General features: G+C 43.1%; 1 protein-coding gene across 9 annotated transcripts in view; it reads left to right on the plus strand.

The window, feature by feature from the left end:
* LOC105356097 (contactin-associated protein-like 4) overlaps positions 1-18,893 on the plus strand; it is a 258,282-nt gene that overhangs the window by 221,069 nt on the left and 18,320 nt on the right. For 8 of the 9 annotated variants that reach the window (XM_078934174.1, XM_078934178.1, XM_078934175.1 and 5 more), the window contains 2 exons: positions 10,358-10,582; positions 11,587-11,720. In XM_078934174.1, the coding sequence (XP_078790300.1) occupies positions 10,358-10,582; positions 11,587-11,720 (359 nt within the window). Of the gene's footprint in view, positions 1-10,357; positions 10,583-11,586; positions 11,721-16,324; positions 16,462-18,893 lie in introns of all 9 variants that reach the window. The other variant, XR_013650452.1, reaches the window with a different exon arrangement.

Raw genomic sequence — 18,893 nt, forward strand, 5'->3', positions numbered from 1 at the left:
TTTCTAATGATGGAGGAAATATATTGAGAGGCTGTGTTCAAGCTGGATGCAGTTGGGCCGCTTTAACCCTTGTGCTATCCTTTGGGGTCCAGATGACCCCATCCTTACATTGACGTGTTCTCCCTACCATGACAACGGTGGATAAAGGTGAAAAGGATTTCATGTAATCCATGGACACCAGTGAAGATCACAAATCATTGAAAAAAAAGTCTAGTGGGTCTAGATGACCCAACTCCCAATGTTAAAGTGCCTAGGATAGCACAAGGGTTAAGGGAATCAGAGTTTGTTTCCCCAGCTAATCCAGAACAAATTGTCAGTCTAAAGACACCCAAGCGAATCCTGGTCCAGGATCTTGGATCCATCTTTTGAGGTGGTCTCGCTTCGTTTTACAATTGGTTTGCTCAGAGATTCCTCAATCTGAATACAATCGGTCCTCTCAGTGGAACAACTGAACCAAAACGCTCACCGTAGCCGACGTAAACAGAGCAGGAATGAAGCAACAGATGAGCTGCAGACAAATGTGAAGAAACGATTGTCGTGTTATTAAACAGAAAAAATGGTTAACTGATTATTTGTTATGATGTTTATGTTAGCTTGGCGGAAAATGCTTCTTAAATGCTTTTCTGTGTCTCGTTACTCGACACACGGCCGGCTCTGCTGTGACATCACCCTAAAAGCTACCTTGTTGATTCCTTAACAGAATTCTCTTAAAACAATGCCATAACACCACAACGATGAGACACATCATCTCATTAGAATGTGGTCGGATCAATGCAGGCCCATTTAAATAACTTTTAATGTGATCCACATTGCTTCCCGACAATCTATTAGTCATAAACACTTAGCAGCCTACCTTTATAACCAACATCTCCTCATTACTGCAGTAACTGGCATCCTCTGAGTTAAAGCACACATGGCAAGTCTCCTTGCTAGTACTGCCTGGCATCATGCCTCCGTCGTAGCAAAGTAACAAGTTAAAAGTGTTGTTTCCGGCGTTCAAAATGGATAATCACATATAAAATTTTAACAAGTTAACTGTTCATATAAGTATTGTAAAGCGCATCACTTCCGTCTTTCACTTGTTGTTTCAACCCGCCTTTATAATTCCTGGCCAATGACTGAAGGGATCTTTAGTCAGGTGGTTTTGTTTACAAGCTTTGATTGGTAACATAATGGTCCGCTTGATGCCAGTCTGAATACAAACCAAACGCAAAGTTCGGGACTGCAGAACAAATTAAGCGCGCTTGATCCGAAACAAAGGATTTTTCCAGTCTCAATACACCCTGAGTATGTCTTTATTCAAATTGTTGTGAATCAGAAGTGGAAAATTAAATGCCATTTGAAAAAAAAGCTTATTTGTGACATAAAAATACCGTGGGGAGCCAATAAGCTTCAACTAGTTCCACATATGTTTCCATTTTCCCTGTCTAAGCTGGTATCTAGCTTAAGCTGGATAGCTCCAACATTGCTCGCCATTTTTGTTTCGCTGCTAATGTTAGGTTGGGGATGTGAAGGGCTGTATGCCAGAGGGAGAGAATGTATACAAAGGGATGATGGGAAGTAGGGGCAGGGTTACTACCCGCCAACAGTTCCAACCAGTACTAAGAAGCAAATTTCAGACTATTGCTGCTCTGCAAAAACTTTGTCCTAGAAAAAGACGCAGGTTTCCAAATTTTGGCTAAAAATGGCATAATCCTAATTAAAAGACCACTGTGAATGCTTTGAAAATTGATCAAAAGATGATTGAAGTGGCTTTTTAACAATATAATTGCTCTTTATTAAAGACAGACATACTGTATTTGCACTTATGCATACAGTAATATACATGACACATTGAACCCATCAAATATAATAACTGTCATGTCTGGTTTAATTAATTGGTTGAAAGAGACTGAGAGGAAGGGAATTTATATAATCCCACTGCTACCAATATAAACCCAGAGCTCATTGTTTAAAGTGAATGACCCTGGGAGTATTTCAGGCAGACAACTCTAGCAGTGCGTTTACCTGGTTCCTCCTCGCCGCGGGCGGTTCAGTCTAATCAACTCACCTGTTCAGCGTCCAACTTAAGTCCAGGTGCGGTCCAATCCTCTTCTTCCTTTTCCACGAGCTCTGCATTCATCACCAGTTCTCCATGCTCACTGTTCTTCTCGCTTTTTCAGCGTCATATGTCTTCCCCCCGTTCTTTTTCTGACCTGTTGGTCCCCCTTCTTCTGGTGTGGGAGCGTCCGTCTTCCCCGCGTCTGCCCCTCCTTTTTCGGTTGTTCAGCAGGCAGTGTCGCGGCTCCCAGCGCAGCAGTGCCCGCGTCTCCGGCGTGCATCTCCGGGGTGAGCGTCCAGCAGTGTTCGGGCTATTTGTGTGCACGGGGGGGGGTTATTGTTCAGACAGTCCGCGGCGCGTCAGGTAGAGCAAGCAGGCAGGAAGAAGACACCCGCGTGAACGCGTGGAGGGGGCATGTCTGCAGCTGTGAACACCGACCAGAGTCTGTCATGGGATGGAAATTTTTTCTGGAAAGACAGTCAGTGGCGATCTAGTAGGGGACACCTGAGCGCCCCCCCCCCAAAACTCATTTTATTCCCCTAGACTTTGACCACCCATTTTGCGTTCGGGCGCCTCTACTATCCTGTCACCGTGCTGCTACGATGACCGTATGTTGCGCTGTCTGTGTAGTAAACGCTGGAGGGGGGGGGGGGGGGGGTCGAACGCGGGGGGAATCAACGAACAGGTAGAGAGGCGGGGGCGGGGCTTAGACTCACTGCTTATAATTCCAGACAATTTAACAGCTGTTTCCAAATAAAAAATAGTTGTCATCCATAAAATTAATACAATTTATTGGGTTCACTGGATTAAATAAATAAACAGAAAGGAGTCTGCATCAAAGTGAATTTGTTCCCATCATTATAACTCTTGTGTTTGAGAGACAGAAAAGTCTATTCAAGGATGTGGAAAATGGACAAAAGATCAAAGGAAACATCCTGCACATAAAGAATAAATATAATTTAATTAAATAAATATACTGAAAGCATTTTGAATCAATACAAGTACAGTAAACCCTTGTTTATCGCGGGGGTTACGTTCCAAAAAGAACCCGTGATAGGCAAAATCCGTGAAGTAGAAACCTCTATTTTTTTTAACAATTATTATACAATTAAATACTCTGTTATACATTGAAAAGAAGAACAAACCATTTTACAGGCTCAAACATTTGTTTCACAAATCAAAGTACTTTAAAAACGTTTTTTTTTCAACAAATAACTTCTGTACAGTACTGTCAAATAATAATTTTAATCATCAATGTGAACAGAAGGCTTCAAATCGCGGAGATTAGCCCCGCCCACCGCGACCCGAGAGTAATTGAATTAAACGGGAGAAAATTTAAAATGATCATGAAAAAAATACAAAGTACAAACGGACAAATAGTGGCCCAGGTGTATTTCAATGCTCTTCAGTCTGAGAAGCTGCAGTGTTTTCTCCTTCTCAAGCCCGCGGTGCAGCTGTGTGTGTTTGTTCGGGAGAAGAACATAGTGATTGACAGTTGGTGTCGCTCTTTTTCTATGGGTTTTAGAGAAACAGGAAATTGCAAGATGATTTGCATGTACGTAATTTGGAAAGCTGATTTACGTACGTGTACATATTAAACTGCAACATTATTGACGCGCAGGTAGAGAAGAAGCGGAGTGACTTTTTTAGCCAATCAGAATGCAGAACACAATGCACGATGCAAATCCGTGAAGTAGCGAAACCGTGAAAAGTAAACCGTGATATAGCAAGGGATCACTGTATTGCCAAATGAACAATCATGATATATCGGCAAAAACATTTTTTCTAACACATATAGTGTTGCGGCTCCCTGTGCTTTTATCTCAGTGGGAAACTGTTCCAAATGTCTCTTTGAGAGGATCAGGTTTGTTATTCATTTATTTATTTATTTTTCGTCCTCAAAAAGTATCGATAAGAGTATCGTTGAAATACCGGATCGTTAAGCAGCATCAATAAGAGTAGTAGTACCATTCAAACCTTAACGATACCCATCCCTATTCGGGTTGTCAGCGGAGCTCGATTGGGAGATGTTTGGGCCTTCTAGAATACTGTGATCACTGGAATCCCTATGGTGAGCGTGCCATGCTGTCCTCTTCCTGTGTTTTTTTCTGTGTTGAAGCTTTTCCGAGGCTCTGCCTGGTTCTCTGCTCGACCCTCACGCCTCTCACGCCCCTAAGGACCCTGGGAATTGCAGTTCTTATTCTTGAACGTAATGATGTGCACCTGGTTCGGTGTCTGCTGTGTGGCTCTGCATTGTCTGGGTATCGTTTTGGGGATTGTGGGGTATTTTCGGTGGTTATGAAGGCTGGCGGTCCTCGTCTGGATGGGTTGAATTTGTTATGTCTTTTGGTGTTTTTCCTCTGTTGATGTGTTATTTAGGAGCCAGATGTGAATGTTGGCCATCATTCAGTGCTGGCTTTCTTATGGTGGCTCTCTGTTTTGTGTCTTTCTGTTGAAGCTGCTGTGTACAATTGATAGTTTAGCCACCGTTGGGATTGTTTCATCGTTTGACCTGTCTTTCATCTGTGGACATCTTACTTGTCACTGGTCTCTTTTATGAAGCATCTGTGGTACCATTTCTCATTTTGATTTGCTTGGTCCGGAAACAGCGATCCTCGTGTCATCAGCACTGCATGCTCAGCGTCTGGTTCTGCTCCACCCTCCTCCCTCAGGGCCAGCTGGTGTGTGGACAGCCACCCTGCTCTGTGTTCCCCAGAGAGTCTGGCCCCAGCCTTCGGGGAACTGACATCAGCCACCCTTGTGAATGAGTCAGCTTTGTGCGTGGCCCCATCTTCTCAACCTGACAGATATTTTGTTATTCTCTCTCTCTGGCTGGTTGGTTTAGGGGTTTCTGGCTGGTTGTGGGGGCTATGTGATGGGCTCCCCATTTTCCCGAGGGTGGCCACTCGGAAGTATTCAGGTTTGACACGACCTATATATGAGCCATTGCTGTCGGCGCCTCACAGTTCGTCCATTCTGGGCATTAGCAACCTAATTCCTGGTGATCCTTCCGGTTTTGTTTGTTTTTTACACTTCGGCTGACCATGCCATCGCCATGATTAATTAATGAAGGCGGATATCGCTGATGTTCTCACTGTTCTGCCTCTCCATTCCTCCCAGTGGCGTCTTCTTGGCATTAGTTGGCACTCAAAGTATTATTTATCGGTTTACTTTTCGGCTGTCGTAACAGTCTTCCTGTTTTCAACTACATTTGTCAGAAGCCGTTTGCTGGACTTTATGTAATCTTATGGGCTCCCCTTCGTTTTGCATATTATTGATTTCTCGGTGGTCGATTTTCCTCCTTTATCCCCGGCCTTTTGCATCTCTGTGGTCGCGACTCATTTTCGAATCTAGGTTTCCGCTTTATCTAAGTAAGACGTATGGTCCTCCAACCGTCTGGATGTATTTTCTGCCATGGATCTCTGGTTCATTGATGCAAGCCTCTCTTCCCACTATGAAGTCCCTCGCATTTGTGCCGCGCATTGTTTTTCAATCTTTGGATGTATAAAAAGGGATTTTGTCGCTGTTGGGCCACCTGAATTTTGCTATGTGCATTATTCCCCACGGTCATCTGTTCATCTTGTTTTCTAGGTAGTTCAGTACCGGACCTCCGTGTTCCTTGTTCTGGATGTTTCTCTGTCTTGCATTTCTGGTCTCTCTTTCTCGATGCTTGGAGTGGTGTTTCGTTGTGGCGATGACTGATTCGGGTCTTCGGTCTCCCTCCACTTGTTTTCTGAAGCTGCGCCCTCCGTTGGTTTTGGGGGGAATTTTATGAGGACTGGTTTATGAATGTCCGACCGCCAGAAATTTAGGATGTTGAACACAAATCCACAGCTATAAAGGTCCATTAAAGGGTCATGGTGTTCTGAGAGAATTCAGCTGTGGAGATTATTACAAAGGTTGTTTCAAGAAGTGTGATGATAAATAGTTGACGTGGTTTAGTGTTTAAATAACTTTATACTACGAGCAAATTTTATCCCTGGCCGTAGAAACAATATCACTGATGCTGTCTAGCTTCAGTGATGTTGATCACTGATCTCCTGCAGCATCACAGCCCTTCCTGCTCTCTGCTCTCGTCTGATGCTAACTTTTTGTCCCTCCCCTGTCGGACCAAGCATCGTAATTGGGGAGACAGAGCCTTCTCCATTGCTGCTCCAACATCTCAGAGACTGCGCTGACCTCCCAATTTTTTAAAAATCACTTAAAACCCATCTTTTTAAAATTGCTTTTAATCTTTAATCTCTCTTTTTATGTTTTTGTTTTTATTTTATTAGCTCTTGTTCTTATTAACTGTTTTGCTCCCATGATGTAAAGCATCTTTGCGTGCCATTTAAAGCACTATACAAATACAATATATTATTATTATTGTTATTAAATCCAGCCGAGCTGCCGTCCATTGCTATGTGAGATGTTGAACTTCCTCATTTACGAATCTCCTTGGTCCCTGGATAACCTTCCATTCGCCTGCTCCTCCATGGTCTTCTAAAGGTGCATCCCTCCGGAAATGACAAAAGAGTTCTTTTCTCTTACCATTGGTGCATTTAAAATGTTGGTGTTAAGATTATGAGCAGGTTCCATATTTCACTGTCGATTCTCTGTTGGAATCTGTGCTTCTGATGGCTTTCTATGGGGCGGTGAATGCACAAAGAGAACCCTCTCTTTAAACTCAATACTTGATTCCAGTTTCTCAGATTTGTTCTTTAAAAGCACCTTTATTCCCTTTATCTCAAGCATTCTAAACTGATCAGTTCTAAGTTATTTATATATTCATGGCCAAGACTAATACTGCTTTTGTCTTTATCTATGCATCGCTTCCTGAGCCTGCGACCCCTACTCCCCGGTCAGCACTCAGTTTCCGGCGGATGACGTAAAACCCTTGACAAAGTCGTCTGGCTTCCAAGTTCCACAGTCTCTGCTCATCCTGCAGCTTCCCTGCAGATCGCGGCCCCTGCACTCCTTGATTTGGTGCCGCAACGAGGACTGCACCCCAAGTACCTATTTTTTTTTTTTCCAAGATGGCGGCGCGCATAGGTGCAGCGGCTCTCGGCTCCCCATTCAGTGCTTCTTTTTCTATAATTTCTTTATTCCTTTTCTATACCTTCTCGCTTCCTTTTTTATTTTTGGGTGTGGCTAACACCCACTACACTCGCCAGATGCTCTTGGACATTGGAAACCGACATCAAACTGCTGTTTCCAGCAACTTCCGCCACGAGTACAACATCAAGAGGGAGAGGAAGCAGCAGATCTGGCGTCATGCTAAGGCTACAAAATCAACCACACAAGCCACCTCTACCGAGCCTTTTCCTCTCAAATGCCAGATCGCTGGTTCATAAAATGGACAACTTGAGACTACAGCTGGTTGGGAATCACCATGTCAAGGGAATCACCATGTCAACAACTGCTGTGCGCTCATCATCACAGAAACTTGGCTTCACCCGGACATACCCGATGCTAGCGTGCAACTCGATGGCCGCACTATGCTCTGCGGGAACAGAACAAAGGACTCCGGTAAGAGCAGAGGAGGGGGACTCTGTGTTTACGTGCACGAAAACTGGTGCAACAACGGAACGATCATCGATCAGCACTGCTCCCCAGACGTGGAGTTCTTGTCTGTTAGATGTTGGCCTTTTTTTCGACCAAGAGAGCTGACTGTTGTAATTATCACGGCTGTGTACTTCCCGCCAGACGCCAACGTAAACGCAGCCCTCTCTCTCCTGCTGAACGGCATAAACAAACAGCAGCGGGCTCACCCCGATGGCGTTCACATTGTAGCAGGAGATTTTAATAAGGCCATCTTAAAGACTGTTCTCCCGAAGTTCTGCCAGCATGTGAAGTGTTCTACAAGGGGGGAGAACACTCTGGATCATGTCTACACAAACATCAAGCAGGCCTATAGAGCCACTCCCCCACCTCGGGCAGTCAGACCATCTTTCCCTCCTGCTCTTCCTGGCCTACACCCCCCCTCAGACGCCAATCCAGGCCCACCACAAAGACCATCACAACCTGGCCTAATGATGCCCTATCCATGCTACAGGACTGCTTCCTGCAGACAAACTGGGACTTATTCCACCACCAGGAGCTGGAGACACTCACTGGAACAGTGTTGGACTACATACAGTTCTGCATTGGGAATGTGACTGTGGACAAAACCATCTGGGTTTTTCCAACCCGGAAACCCTGGATGACTACCCAAGTCCGCTCCCTCCTCAGAGCTCGAGACGCTGCCTTCAGGTCAGGGGACGGAGCACTATACAGTTCTGCCCAAGCTGACTTGAAAAAAAGAGTAAAAGCAGCCAAGGCAGACCACAGGATGCGCATGGAGGCCCACATATCCAGCAACAATCCACGAGAAGTTTAGCGAGGCATCCAAGACATCACGAACTTCAGGGGCTGTGATGTGTCCACAGCAGCTCCAGATGCTACACGGGCAGAGGAGCTTAACTGTTTCTTTGCTCGCCATGAAACCACCCAACACCACCCCTCCACCTGGTCCGCAGAGAACAACCTCACCCTGAACACTAGCAAAACCAGGGAGATCATAGTTGCACACATACCCCGGCTCTGACCTGTTCGACCTGCTGCCCTCTGGGAGGCGCTACAGAGGCATCCGAAGCAAAACGAACAGGCTCAAAAACAGCTTCTTTCCAACAGGAATAACCATCCTCAATTCTAAAATGCACTGACAATATCCATATACCTGTCCACTTACTCTGTCCACAGTGTCAACACTCGAACCTCATTGGTACCTCTTGCACTTCTGACATGTTTACACACGATTCTAGTACGCAATTTTGCACACTAATTTCGGCACATTTTTCGGCAGTTTTATATTTGCACATTTGTACATACTGTTTGTGTGATATTGTATTACGATGTTCCTTCCTTGCTATTCTTGCACTGATGGGGATGCTTCAACCTCATTGTACAACGGACAATGACAAAAAAAGCAAATCTATCTATGTATTTCTGCACTGGAAGTGATGGGGCGGTGAACCCCCTCCGTGTTCCAAAGAGACTTCAGACTTAAACCAACCAATTTGTTAGCAGGAGAAAGGAAAATAATTTCTTGGATTATGGTTGTTTGAATACTATATTTTGCCAGGTGGAAGCCTCGAAATTAGGATGTCTTAAACTTGTATTATGGTATGCAATGGAGCTCGAATTTGAATGTTACTGAAATTCATATTATTGGTATGCCAGATGGGAGCATCGAATTTATGGGCGTTAAGCTCGTATCTTAGTACTTCAGATGAAAGCTTTGAATTTATGGATGTTACTTAAGCTTGTATCATGGTATGCTAGTGGAAGCGTAGGAATTTTGGATGTTAAGCTTCGTGTCGTCTTACAGGTTTGGTTCATGGCGGTTTCAATTTATAGTTCCCTGCAGCATCTTTGCAGACATTGGCTCCACGTTTTCTCTTCTATCTAGATAGTGTGTTCCCTTCGTGGCGCTGTACTCCAACGGGAGCGCCCCGACGGTCAATGGTGCCAGGTCACACATAGCAGTCATACTTGTAAGTCTGGAATGAAATGGAATGGCTCTGAAACAGACTTCATCTGACTTACCCATAATACTGATCTTAACATTTACAATCTCTTCAAACTCTCCTTTTTTGGTTTTGGGGGGTAGTTTAATACCATAAGTTTTTTATGGAGATCTTTGTTTAATGTATCTGAACGGAGCCTTATGCCAAACTAAAAGAAATATGGAATAAATCTTCTTTACTGGATTAGTTGTCTGACTAAAATAGCAAATAACAATAATTCCTAAACTATTTTGGAAATATTTTCTGCAAAAACGTTTTGTCCTTTAGGGAAACAGAACAAAACAGTCAGAATTGCTTTGTTAAGCAGGTCTTCGTCTATTTTTTGTTCTTATTTTTCATCATGTGTGGGGTGGCTGTGGTGCAGAGGTAGAGTGGTCAACCTCTGATCAAAGGATCGCAGGTCTGTTTCTGCCCGCCCATGTGTCAAAATGTCCTCAGACAAGACACTGAACCACTGGTGGTCAAAGGTTAGGCGGCAGTGTTTGGCAGTTGAGCCGTCGTCAGTGTGTTAATGTGTGTGTCAATGTGTGTGTCAATGGGTGAATGGGACTGTGTCTGTAAAGCGCTTTGGGCCTCAGAAGGTAGTAAACCGACTGAAGTCTCACCTGACCACCAAACCAAAGGCACAGGGAGACTTGTCTGTTGAACTACTTACTGTAAAGCGTGCTAAAAGCTGCATTCATGGAGTTTTGCTTGAAGTGATTTTCAACGAGCACTAAAAGGTGAAAACTGAAGTTTCAAATGTCTTTCTTTATTACTGTTTTTCCAGAGGTGTCGGCCAGCTTCAGGTCGGAGACGTCCCTCAGCTACATCTTCAAGGAGCCCTTTGAGGGTTTTAGAAACAGCAGCGTTCTGCCCTCGTCCGTCTACTCAGACCTGACTCTGAAAGAAGAGAACGTCTCTCTGAGCTTCAGGACGACCCAGAGCCCGGCTCTGCTGCTTCACATCAGCTCCAGCCACGGAAAGCATTTGGCGCTCCTTATCAACAAACACGGTGAGGGGAACTCCGGCAGATGTCCAGACTCTTCACTTAACTTCCACACCACTTCTTCAATTATTCAGCTCTCTCCACACTCTCTTAGCCCTAATTCCTACCATCTCCTCTTGATATCAGTCCACATGGCTCAATTTCTGCAAGGCATCACAATCAAATACTTCTCCATGTGGTATTATCTAGAGCACAAATGCATTTTTAATCATTTCAGCTTATGGGGTTTGATTCTATCAGAGAAGCCTGATGAGAAGCTCTGCTGGAACTTTATTTGTCTGCTAAAATATGTTCAGTATGTGTGCTGGTTAATATAATGGCTAATAACTTTGGCCAAATTGGGCTTTTAAGACCAACAGCAGGGACACTCTGAACTCAGAATTACATTTTCAGGATCTCAGAGTCTAATAAAGTTGCTCCTTTGCAGCTAGATTGGCTGTAAATGGATTTTCGCGGGTGTTAATGGCTGATGGAAAGCAAAGCGTGTGGTTTTCATGCTGACTGTGGAGTTGCCAGGTAAGTGCTCTGAACATCAAATGCCAGGTTAAATCCCTGAGATTCCTTCATCTGATTGTTAATTATTCTGTTGTGCTGCAGTTTACCTTCTCAGGAATTTGCAGCTAACTGAACAAACTCCTTAAAGTCCTTAGTTCTTAATACATTTTGCTGTTTATAATGAAGAGAAAAACTCTATAAAACAAGCCTGATGGGATCTATTAGAATCCAACATTCATGTGTTTCAAGGATGATTTGTAATTTATCCTTTCTGACCACAAAAGCCTCAAGAAATTGTGTTTGCACCTAATTCTGACATTAATTGGGGTTTTGTTATTGATAAGGAATTACCTTTTAATCCACTTAGCATGAAAAGCTTCATTTATATCTGGTTCTTTAAACTCTGAAGCACAAGTAAGTTGAAAAATATGTCCTTCACAAACAGATGCAACGGCTAAAGCAGAAAACTTCATTGTGATGAAGATTAAAAACTTGTACAAAAACTTTGTGTGCAGAAAAACTGGAGGTGAGATACAAGCTGGACAGCAGCAGAGATGCTGAAGTGCTGTGTAGCAGCATGAGGAACCTGGCCAATGGACAGCTGCACTCTGTTACCGTCCAAAGACGGGCTCAGGCCGTGTTGGTGCAGGTGAGGAACAACAGAAATTTTAAGAATACACTGTGTGTTATTCTAAGGAAAAAGCTGTCCATTATGGAAAGCTTACTACCTGATTGTTCCATCAAGCATTCCCTGAGTCTGTAGAAAGTTAAGGAGTCAAACAGAATTTCACTCTTTCTGTTGTAACTCAGAACTTATCTAAATCTACATAGCAGTCTGGTACCATCATACTCCCACCACCCTGTTTCGCTACTACTGTTATTCAGTGATATGGGTTGTAGAAGGACACACTTTCCTGAGAGTTTGTCCCAAAAAATATTTTTGGAAAACCCAGCCATCACCCAGCCCTGAGATCAGATTCTCTGATTTCTTTCAAACCAAATTTGATTTCCAATTTTAATCAAATGTTTTTTCATGTTTTTTATTTATTCTTTTATGTTCTTAAAGACCCACTTCGATGAAAATTGTAGTTTTGGTGTTTTTAACATGCTCTGGTGGCAGTTTACTGATGATGGAGGACATATATACAAAAAACTTAAGCTTGAAATTGTATTTCTGATTTTTTTTTAATTCAAATCGTAAATCAGTAGTAGAGAAAAAATGCAGTTGAAAAAGGTTGTTCTTGTGACGTAGAAATATGCTGTGTGTGCCACAAGCTCCCTGCTCTGCTCCATTTGGATTCATCCTCTTGCAGACAAATGGATCCATGTACACTCTAAAAAGAGTATTTGGGCTTTAGTTGGAAAGATGAACGTTTTTACATTGATATAACTTAATTATTTAGTTTGGGGAAAACAAATAATTTTTTTTAATTCATTCAACTTAAAAATAACACATACTTGTCTGACATAGTTATTTTACTTTCAATCAACTCAATTAAGTTGGTGTAACATTGGTGTGAAGCTGTCAATGTGTCATGACACCATAACGTTAGGCAGCGTAAAGAATTGTGGGCCCTCTTTTTTCCCCGGGGTTCCCCCCTTCTGGGCGGGGGCGGCGGGCCCCTGCCTCGCTCCTCCCTGGACCAACCGTGGGCCGGGCGGATGGCTGCCTGGAGTGCGGAGTGGGTCTCCCTTGGGGGGTCCTGGCTCGTACCTGGGGTTGGGGCGGGGGGATGCCCGGAACTCCTGGGTGGTGGTGGGGTGCTCGTCTGGGGCTGTGGGCGTCCTTCTCCGGTGGGGCCCTGCGTTGGGTTCTCCCGGCGCGGCGGGGGGGCTGCTCTCCTGGTTGGGCTGGGGCGGCGCCCTCTTTCCCTCCGTGCCTCCCTGCTCTCTGGCTCTGGGGGCCTTGTGGCGGCCCTGCTGGCCCTGGCCTGGGTGGCGGGCTTGGTCGCCCGGGCGGCGGTTGTTCCCTGCCGGTTCCCGTGTGGCGTTGGGGGGATTCCGGCTGCCGCTGCTGGTGCGGTGGGGGTCTTGGGGTGGGGATGGCTGGGCACTCTCCCTCCTTCTTTTCACGTTCCACCATCCATTTTAGAAAAACATAAACACTCACCTGAGCACAGGTGTTAGCTCAACAGACTGAATGACTGAAATATTTCACATTAGTTGGTTTTAAGGCATAAGTATGCGTGTGAACACCATCTGTTTTGTGTACATGTCGACAGGTGGACATTTTTGCAACTAACAGGTGTGTTTATAACATTTGAGTGTGTGTGTGGACAGGCTCCGCCCTTTTTTATTTTTTTTTGTTTTTTTTTTACATTTGAACCTTACCATAATGATTAACAACCAGTAAACTTGTTGCTTTATGCTGCTTCATGGTCTTATCCCCCTTCCCCTCCTATTATCACCCCCTACCCCCCCTCTCTCTAACGTCCCTCTCTCTTCTTCCCCTCTTTCCTTTTCCGTCCGGTCCAACACCAAAGATTTTCAGACATGTTTGAAATTAATAAAGTTTGAAAAAAAAAAAAAAAAAAAGAATTGTGGGATACCATTTTCTTTGCCTGTCTGGGTAGAATGGGGTTTAAGTGTGAGTTTTTGTCAATGTGTTTAGTTGTCTAACTGTTTTACTCTGTTTTTCCTAGTGATTTAACCTGTTATGTTTCTTTCTTTCTGCACCATGAGTTAGAGTGTGGGAGAGGATGATGAGCAACCCCCTTGTGTGGAAAAACACTATGTTCAAATATTAAAGACAGAGTTCAAGACATCTGAGCTCCTGCCCTATACTGCAAAACATTGCAGGGTCATTCTGGTCTTTGATATGGAAATTACAAGGCTTCTTGGCCTAAACTTAAACATATTTAAAATTATAGTGAAAAACATAAAAAGATAAAAACCGATGCCAGAAATACATTGTAATGAGTAGGATAAATATATGATATTAAGTTAGATAAATGTGTTAATTTGAGTTGTATAAACAAAAAGTTAGATCAACATATTAAATTGAGTTGGATAGACACAAAAAGTAAGTTGAATAAACTTAATTTAATTACGTGTGACCAATTGAAGTGATTAAATGAAGTTGGATCAACTTTTTTCTTTTTAGAGTGTATGTCTTTGTTTGCCTCGTCTGAGCTGCATCTGGCTTAAAACTTTATGGCAGGATTGCTCCAATATGTTTTTGCAATTTTTCTTGGTTCGCTAATGTTAGGTTGGGGGTGTAAGGAGTGGTAAACTAGATGGAGAGTGTAAAAAGAGGGCTCAGTGATGGTTGACAGGAAAGAGGGCAGGGGTTGCTATCCTCCAATGATTCTGCCCTAGAAAATGACAGGTTTTCTTGATTTTGGCAAAAACGGCATTATCATAATTAATTGACCACTGGGAACTCTTTGAAAATTGATCAAAGATGGTCAGACTGGCTCTTTAACCCTAAACAGTACACCTGGGGTCCAAGCAGACCCCAGCACTACATTGTTTGCATTTTTTTGATGTGTATGTAAATATTTTTCTCTGGTATTTTAGGTAGTTGTTACACATCAAGTTGTCATCCTGCATACCAAATACTATTGCTTTCCTGTGTTTCATTATTATTTTATTACAATTTTTTTATTTGGGGTCCAAGCGGACCCCATCCAAACTGCTAAATAATCTTATATTTCTGGATGTTATATTTCTCACTTTTGTCAACTTTTTTAGTTTTTTTTCTCAGACATGTTTTTTTTTTTACATTGATGCACTGATTGCCAGTTGATAGATTTCCTTCCCATGTATTTTTTTTTTCTGGTTCTAAATGAAACATGGCAAGGAACCAAGCAAGATATTCTGCAATTCAGGCTTTAGAGAGAATCCTTCAAAGTGACTCGGAACCTTCAGATTTAGACAATTCTGATCATGAAGATGACAATGATTATATACCTGGTTCTGATCACAATTCTGAAATTGAAGATCATGTGTCTGGTTCAGACTTGGAGGGAAGTGATGTTGATGCTAAAGACCAGGTTGAATAGCAGAATGTAGGCAGGACAGGTCTTCAACAACAGACGGTAAATATTGTACCAGTGAGAGATGAAGAGCACAGGGAGTATAGAGAAAGAGACCTCAAATGATTAATGACAGAAATAGCAAAGCTTGGAACATCCAAGGTCCCCAAGATGTTATACAGCACCATGTCGGTGTAACAGCAGGGGAAAGAGTAGACAACATCAAAAATGCCTTTGGATTATTCCTGACTAATGAAATCTTAGACATTATCATGAGGGAGACAAACAGAGAAGCTAGTCGCGTATTTGCTGAGTGGAATGCTGCCCATCCTGACCAAGTGAAGACTTGGAGAACTCTCAATCAGACTGAAAATTGTGCGCCTGGATGGCTTTTTCCTTTCAATTTCCTAAATTGGATAACCACAGTTTTATTCTGACACTGGAAAAACATCCATAGAAAGTTTTTTTGTTGAAATTCCCTCAAAAAATAAAAAAGTTGATTATTATCATTATTTTTTGTTTACTTGTTTTCTTGAAATGAAACTACAAAAACTGTTTATGATTATATTTTTTGCCTTCTGCTATTAACAAATTTAGCCAGGCACACCATCAAAACAAATTTGAACCAACCTTGCATCGATGACAGCAACAAAGTTCACAATAAAGTGTTGGGGTCCATATGGACCCCACGTGTACAGATTAGTCAGTCTTGGCACGTGTACGGATGAGGGTTAAACAAATATTACAAATGAGCGATTTGGGAGTTGACCTTTTTTGGGGGCACTTGAGCACCCCCTGCCCCTTAAAAAAATTGCCTGCCCCCACCCCCCACACACAGTTTTCCTAGACCCAAACCGCCCATAAAATTAATAAAATTTGCCTAGGTCCCCCGCACTATCGTTTCAACCTGCTGCCATGATGGCCGTATTTTGGACTCTCTGTGTAGAATACACTGGAGGAGCGCGGGGGGGGGTGCACACAAGGGAAAACGACTCTCAGCTGCAGAGGCTACGAACAGGTGAAAAGGTAGAGAGGAAAAGCAAGTAGAGAGGCGGAGGAGGAGGAGGGGCATAGACTCACCCCTTATTGTTTCATACCCACAACAAACTAACAGCTGCTTCCTAATAAAAAATAGTTGTCATCCATAAAAGTAATGTACCTTATTGGGTTTACTGGACTTTATGAAAAGATAAAGAAAGTAAAAATAGAAAGAAGTCTGCATCAAAGTGAATTTGTTTCCAGTATCTCACTCATCTAAACTCTGTTTGTTTGACAGACGGAAAAGTCTAGTCAAGGTTGTGGAAAATGGACAAAAGATCAAAGGAAACATCAGCATCCAGTTTAGAAAGAGGAGGAAGAAAAACACTTCAAGGAGTAAACTGTTGAGCAACATTTACCACGTGGCTAATGAAGGTTTGCACTTAATTAGACTAGTCTTGTTAATTATGTTATTGGTGGATTTCATCTGAGCGCTTCTGCTGTTCACATATAATGATACAGATAGAATGTATGCAATCGTTTGTCTTTTTTTGTTCAGTTGTGAAACTTTAGCACAAAAAATAGAAGAATATGTTCTTTAGTTTCCGTTGATGTTCATTCATGAAGTCAATGGAAATGATTTGAATGTATTAATTTCTCATTGGTGTCAGGGTTGCATTCAGCTCAAGAAAAGAAAAAAACAGAAAAATGTGGCAAAGTTTTTACCAGAAGCCAGCCTTAGTTAATTAGTTAGTTAGCTAGTTAGTTAGTTAGTTAGTTACCGTAATTTCCAGACTACAAGCCACTACTTTTTTCCTGCGCTTACAGCCCTGCGGCTTATTCAGTGACGCGGCTAATTTATGGATTTAATTGGCGGCCGCCATGTACGTACTTTCGGACCCAGTGAAAGGTTTGAATTCTCTATCTAACACCAAACACAAGTCATTTGTTTTTCAACACACCTCTTAGCAGCCAAACAGCATGGAGTTCAGTTCAGGTCTTAGACACTTCAGTCATGGTTCAACAAAATGAAACACGCATGCCCGGCCGCATCCCAGAATCCTTTGGTGCCATTACACCCAACGTGCACGTGATCGCCGCTACAATATGATGAAGCTTTCAAGTTAAAAGCAATCGTTAAAAGCAGCGTGAAAAAAATCAACCATCACCAACAGGTTTGGAAAAGCCGGTTAGCTGCATGACGGAGAGAACAGCGCATGCTCAGGAGTGAATTTACCTCTGAGTCATAGTGACTCGGCTGGCTGCACGTAAATATGTGGCAATAACATCAGCCTTTATTTTGTCGGGACACGACTGGAAAGACAAATAGAGGTGATCGTTTTTACGGTTTCTAAGGACTGAGTGGAGTTTTGCATAGAAACGCTCACAGCCTCCGTGTGAGCTGGAGACATGTTCTCCTGCTGCTCGTTCACATAGAGCTGCGGGGACGATGGCAGTCTGAAGGCTCCCACACGTAACAACGCATCCGCCCCTCATACACAAACCGTACAGTATTAAGTCCGATTGCTCTGCACAGATACGATTTGCTCCGTCCAGCGCAGAATGGGGACGAAGCGCTCTTCCCTGGAGCCGCCCTGGCAAGGGGTGTCGGAGAAGATAGGAAGGGGAGACAAGGAGCGCGCGGGAGCGCGGAGCGCAGAGGCGTCCGCGGAGCAACAGTGTTTGTTGTGGAGGGAAACTTCTGACGCACGTGCCGCGCTGAGGCGCGCGTATTGCGCTGAGGCGCGCTTTTCAGTCGCCGCTGCTTTATTTTACTGGTGTGTTTTTTTAACCAGCCCTGTTACTCCCATAATGCTGCCACGACCCAAGCGGAAGGAGAGCTGTTCCCGTTCACCCCTCCATCCACTGCTGTTCCTTGCTCATTCTTAAACACGTACAACTGTGTGGCGATCCAGGCGTTGGCCCCGCCTTTAGCCCCTAAGACTCATGGGAAATGGGGGATCGCGGATGTAAATTTCCTCATCATAACTGAGGGATGTAATGTTGATTATATGGTTACTGTTTGTAATTTTATGTATGATACCTAGATTGTCAATAAGTAAATAAAAACTAAAAAAATAAAATAAAAATAAAAAACCATAACTGAGGAACTTGTGAACAGAATAGAGCTCCATGCTGTTTGGCAGATGTAGGTGTACTCAAATACATGATCCTGAGGCAAAGCTGACTCCACCCACAGTGTGCAAATGAATCGCACTTACTCTAGGAGTCAGGATGTGATTTGTTAGGATGACAATGTTGCCTAGTTCATGCGGCTTGTGTATGTATAAAAGTAGTTAAACACGTGAAAATGGGTGGATGCGGCTTGTAATACGGTGCGCTTTTTAGTCCGGAATTTACGTTAGTTAGTTAGTTAGTTAGTTAGTTAGTTAGTTAGTTAGTTAGTTAGGTAGGTAGGTAGGTAGGTAGGTAGGTAGGTAGGTAGTTAGTTAGTTAGTTAGTTAGTTAGTTAGTTAGTTAGTTAGTTAGTTAGTTAGTTAGTTAGTTAGTTAGTTAGTTAGTCAGTTCACACTGAACTAACTACACACTAGATCTTTATTGTGAATTCAACTATACAAATATACTTTACTTATGTTTAATAATAACGTTAAATAAACTATATTTTGTTTCAAACTAGCTAGGACCGCCTCTGAAGACAGTCCATGTTGAATGAGGTTGAATGAGAAGTGAATGAGTGAAAACTTTAAAAACGGGTGAAATGATGCCGTTCACTGGAAACAGCAGGTTTTCCAAAGGATGTTGCGGCTCCCTGTGTTTTCATTTCTGTGGGAAACTGATCCAAATGGCTCTTTGAGTGGTAAAGGTTGCAGAGCCCTGGACCAGCCCTATCTGAGATGTGTTCTTTC

The sequence above is a fragment of the Oryzias latipes genome, chromosome 17, assembly GCF_053564925.1.
Source record: "Oryzias latipes strain Hd-rR chromosome 17, Olatipes_Hd-rR_3.1".
Taxonomy (NCBI): domain Eukaryota; kingdom Metazoa; phylum Chordata; class Actinopteri; order Beloniformes; family Adrianichthyidae; genus Oryzias; species Oryzias latipes.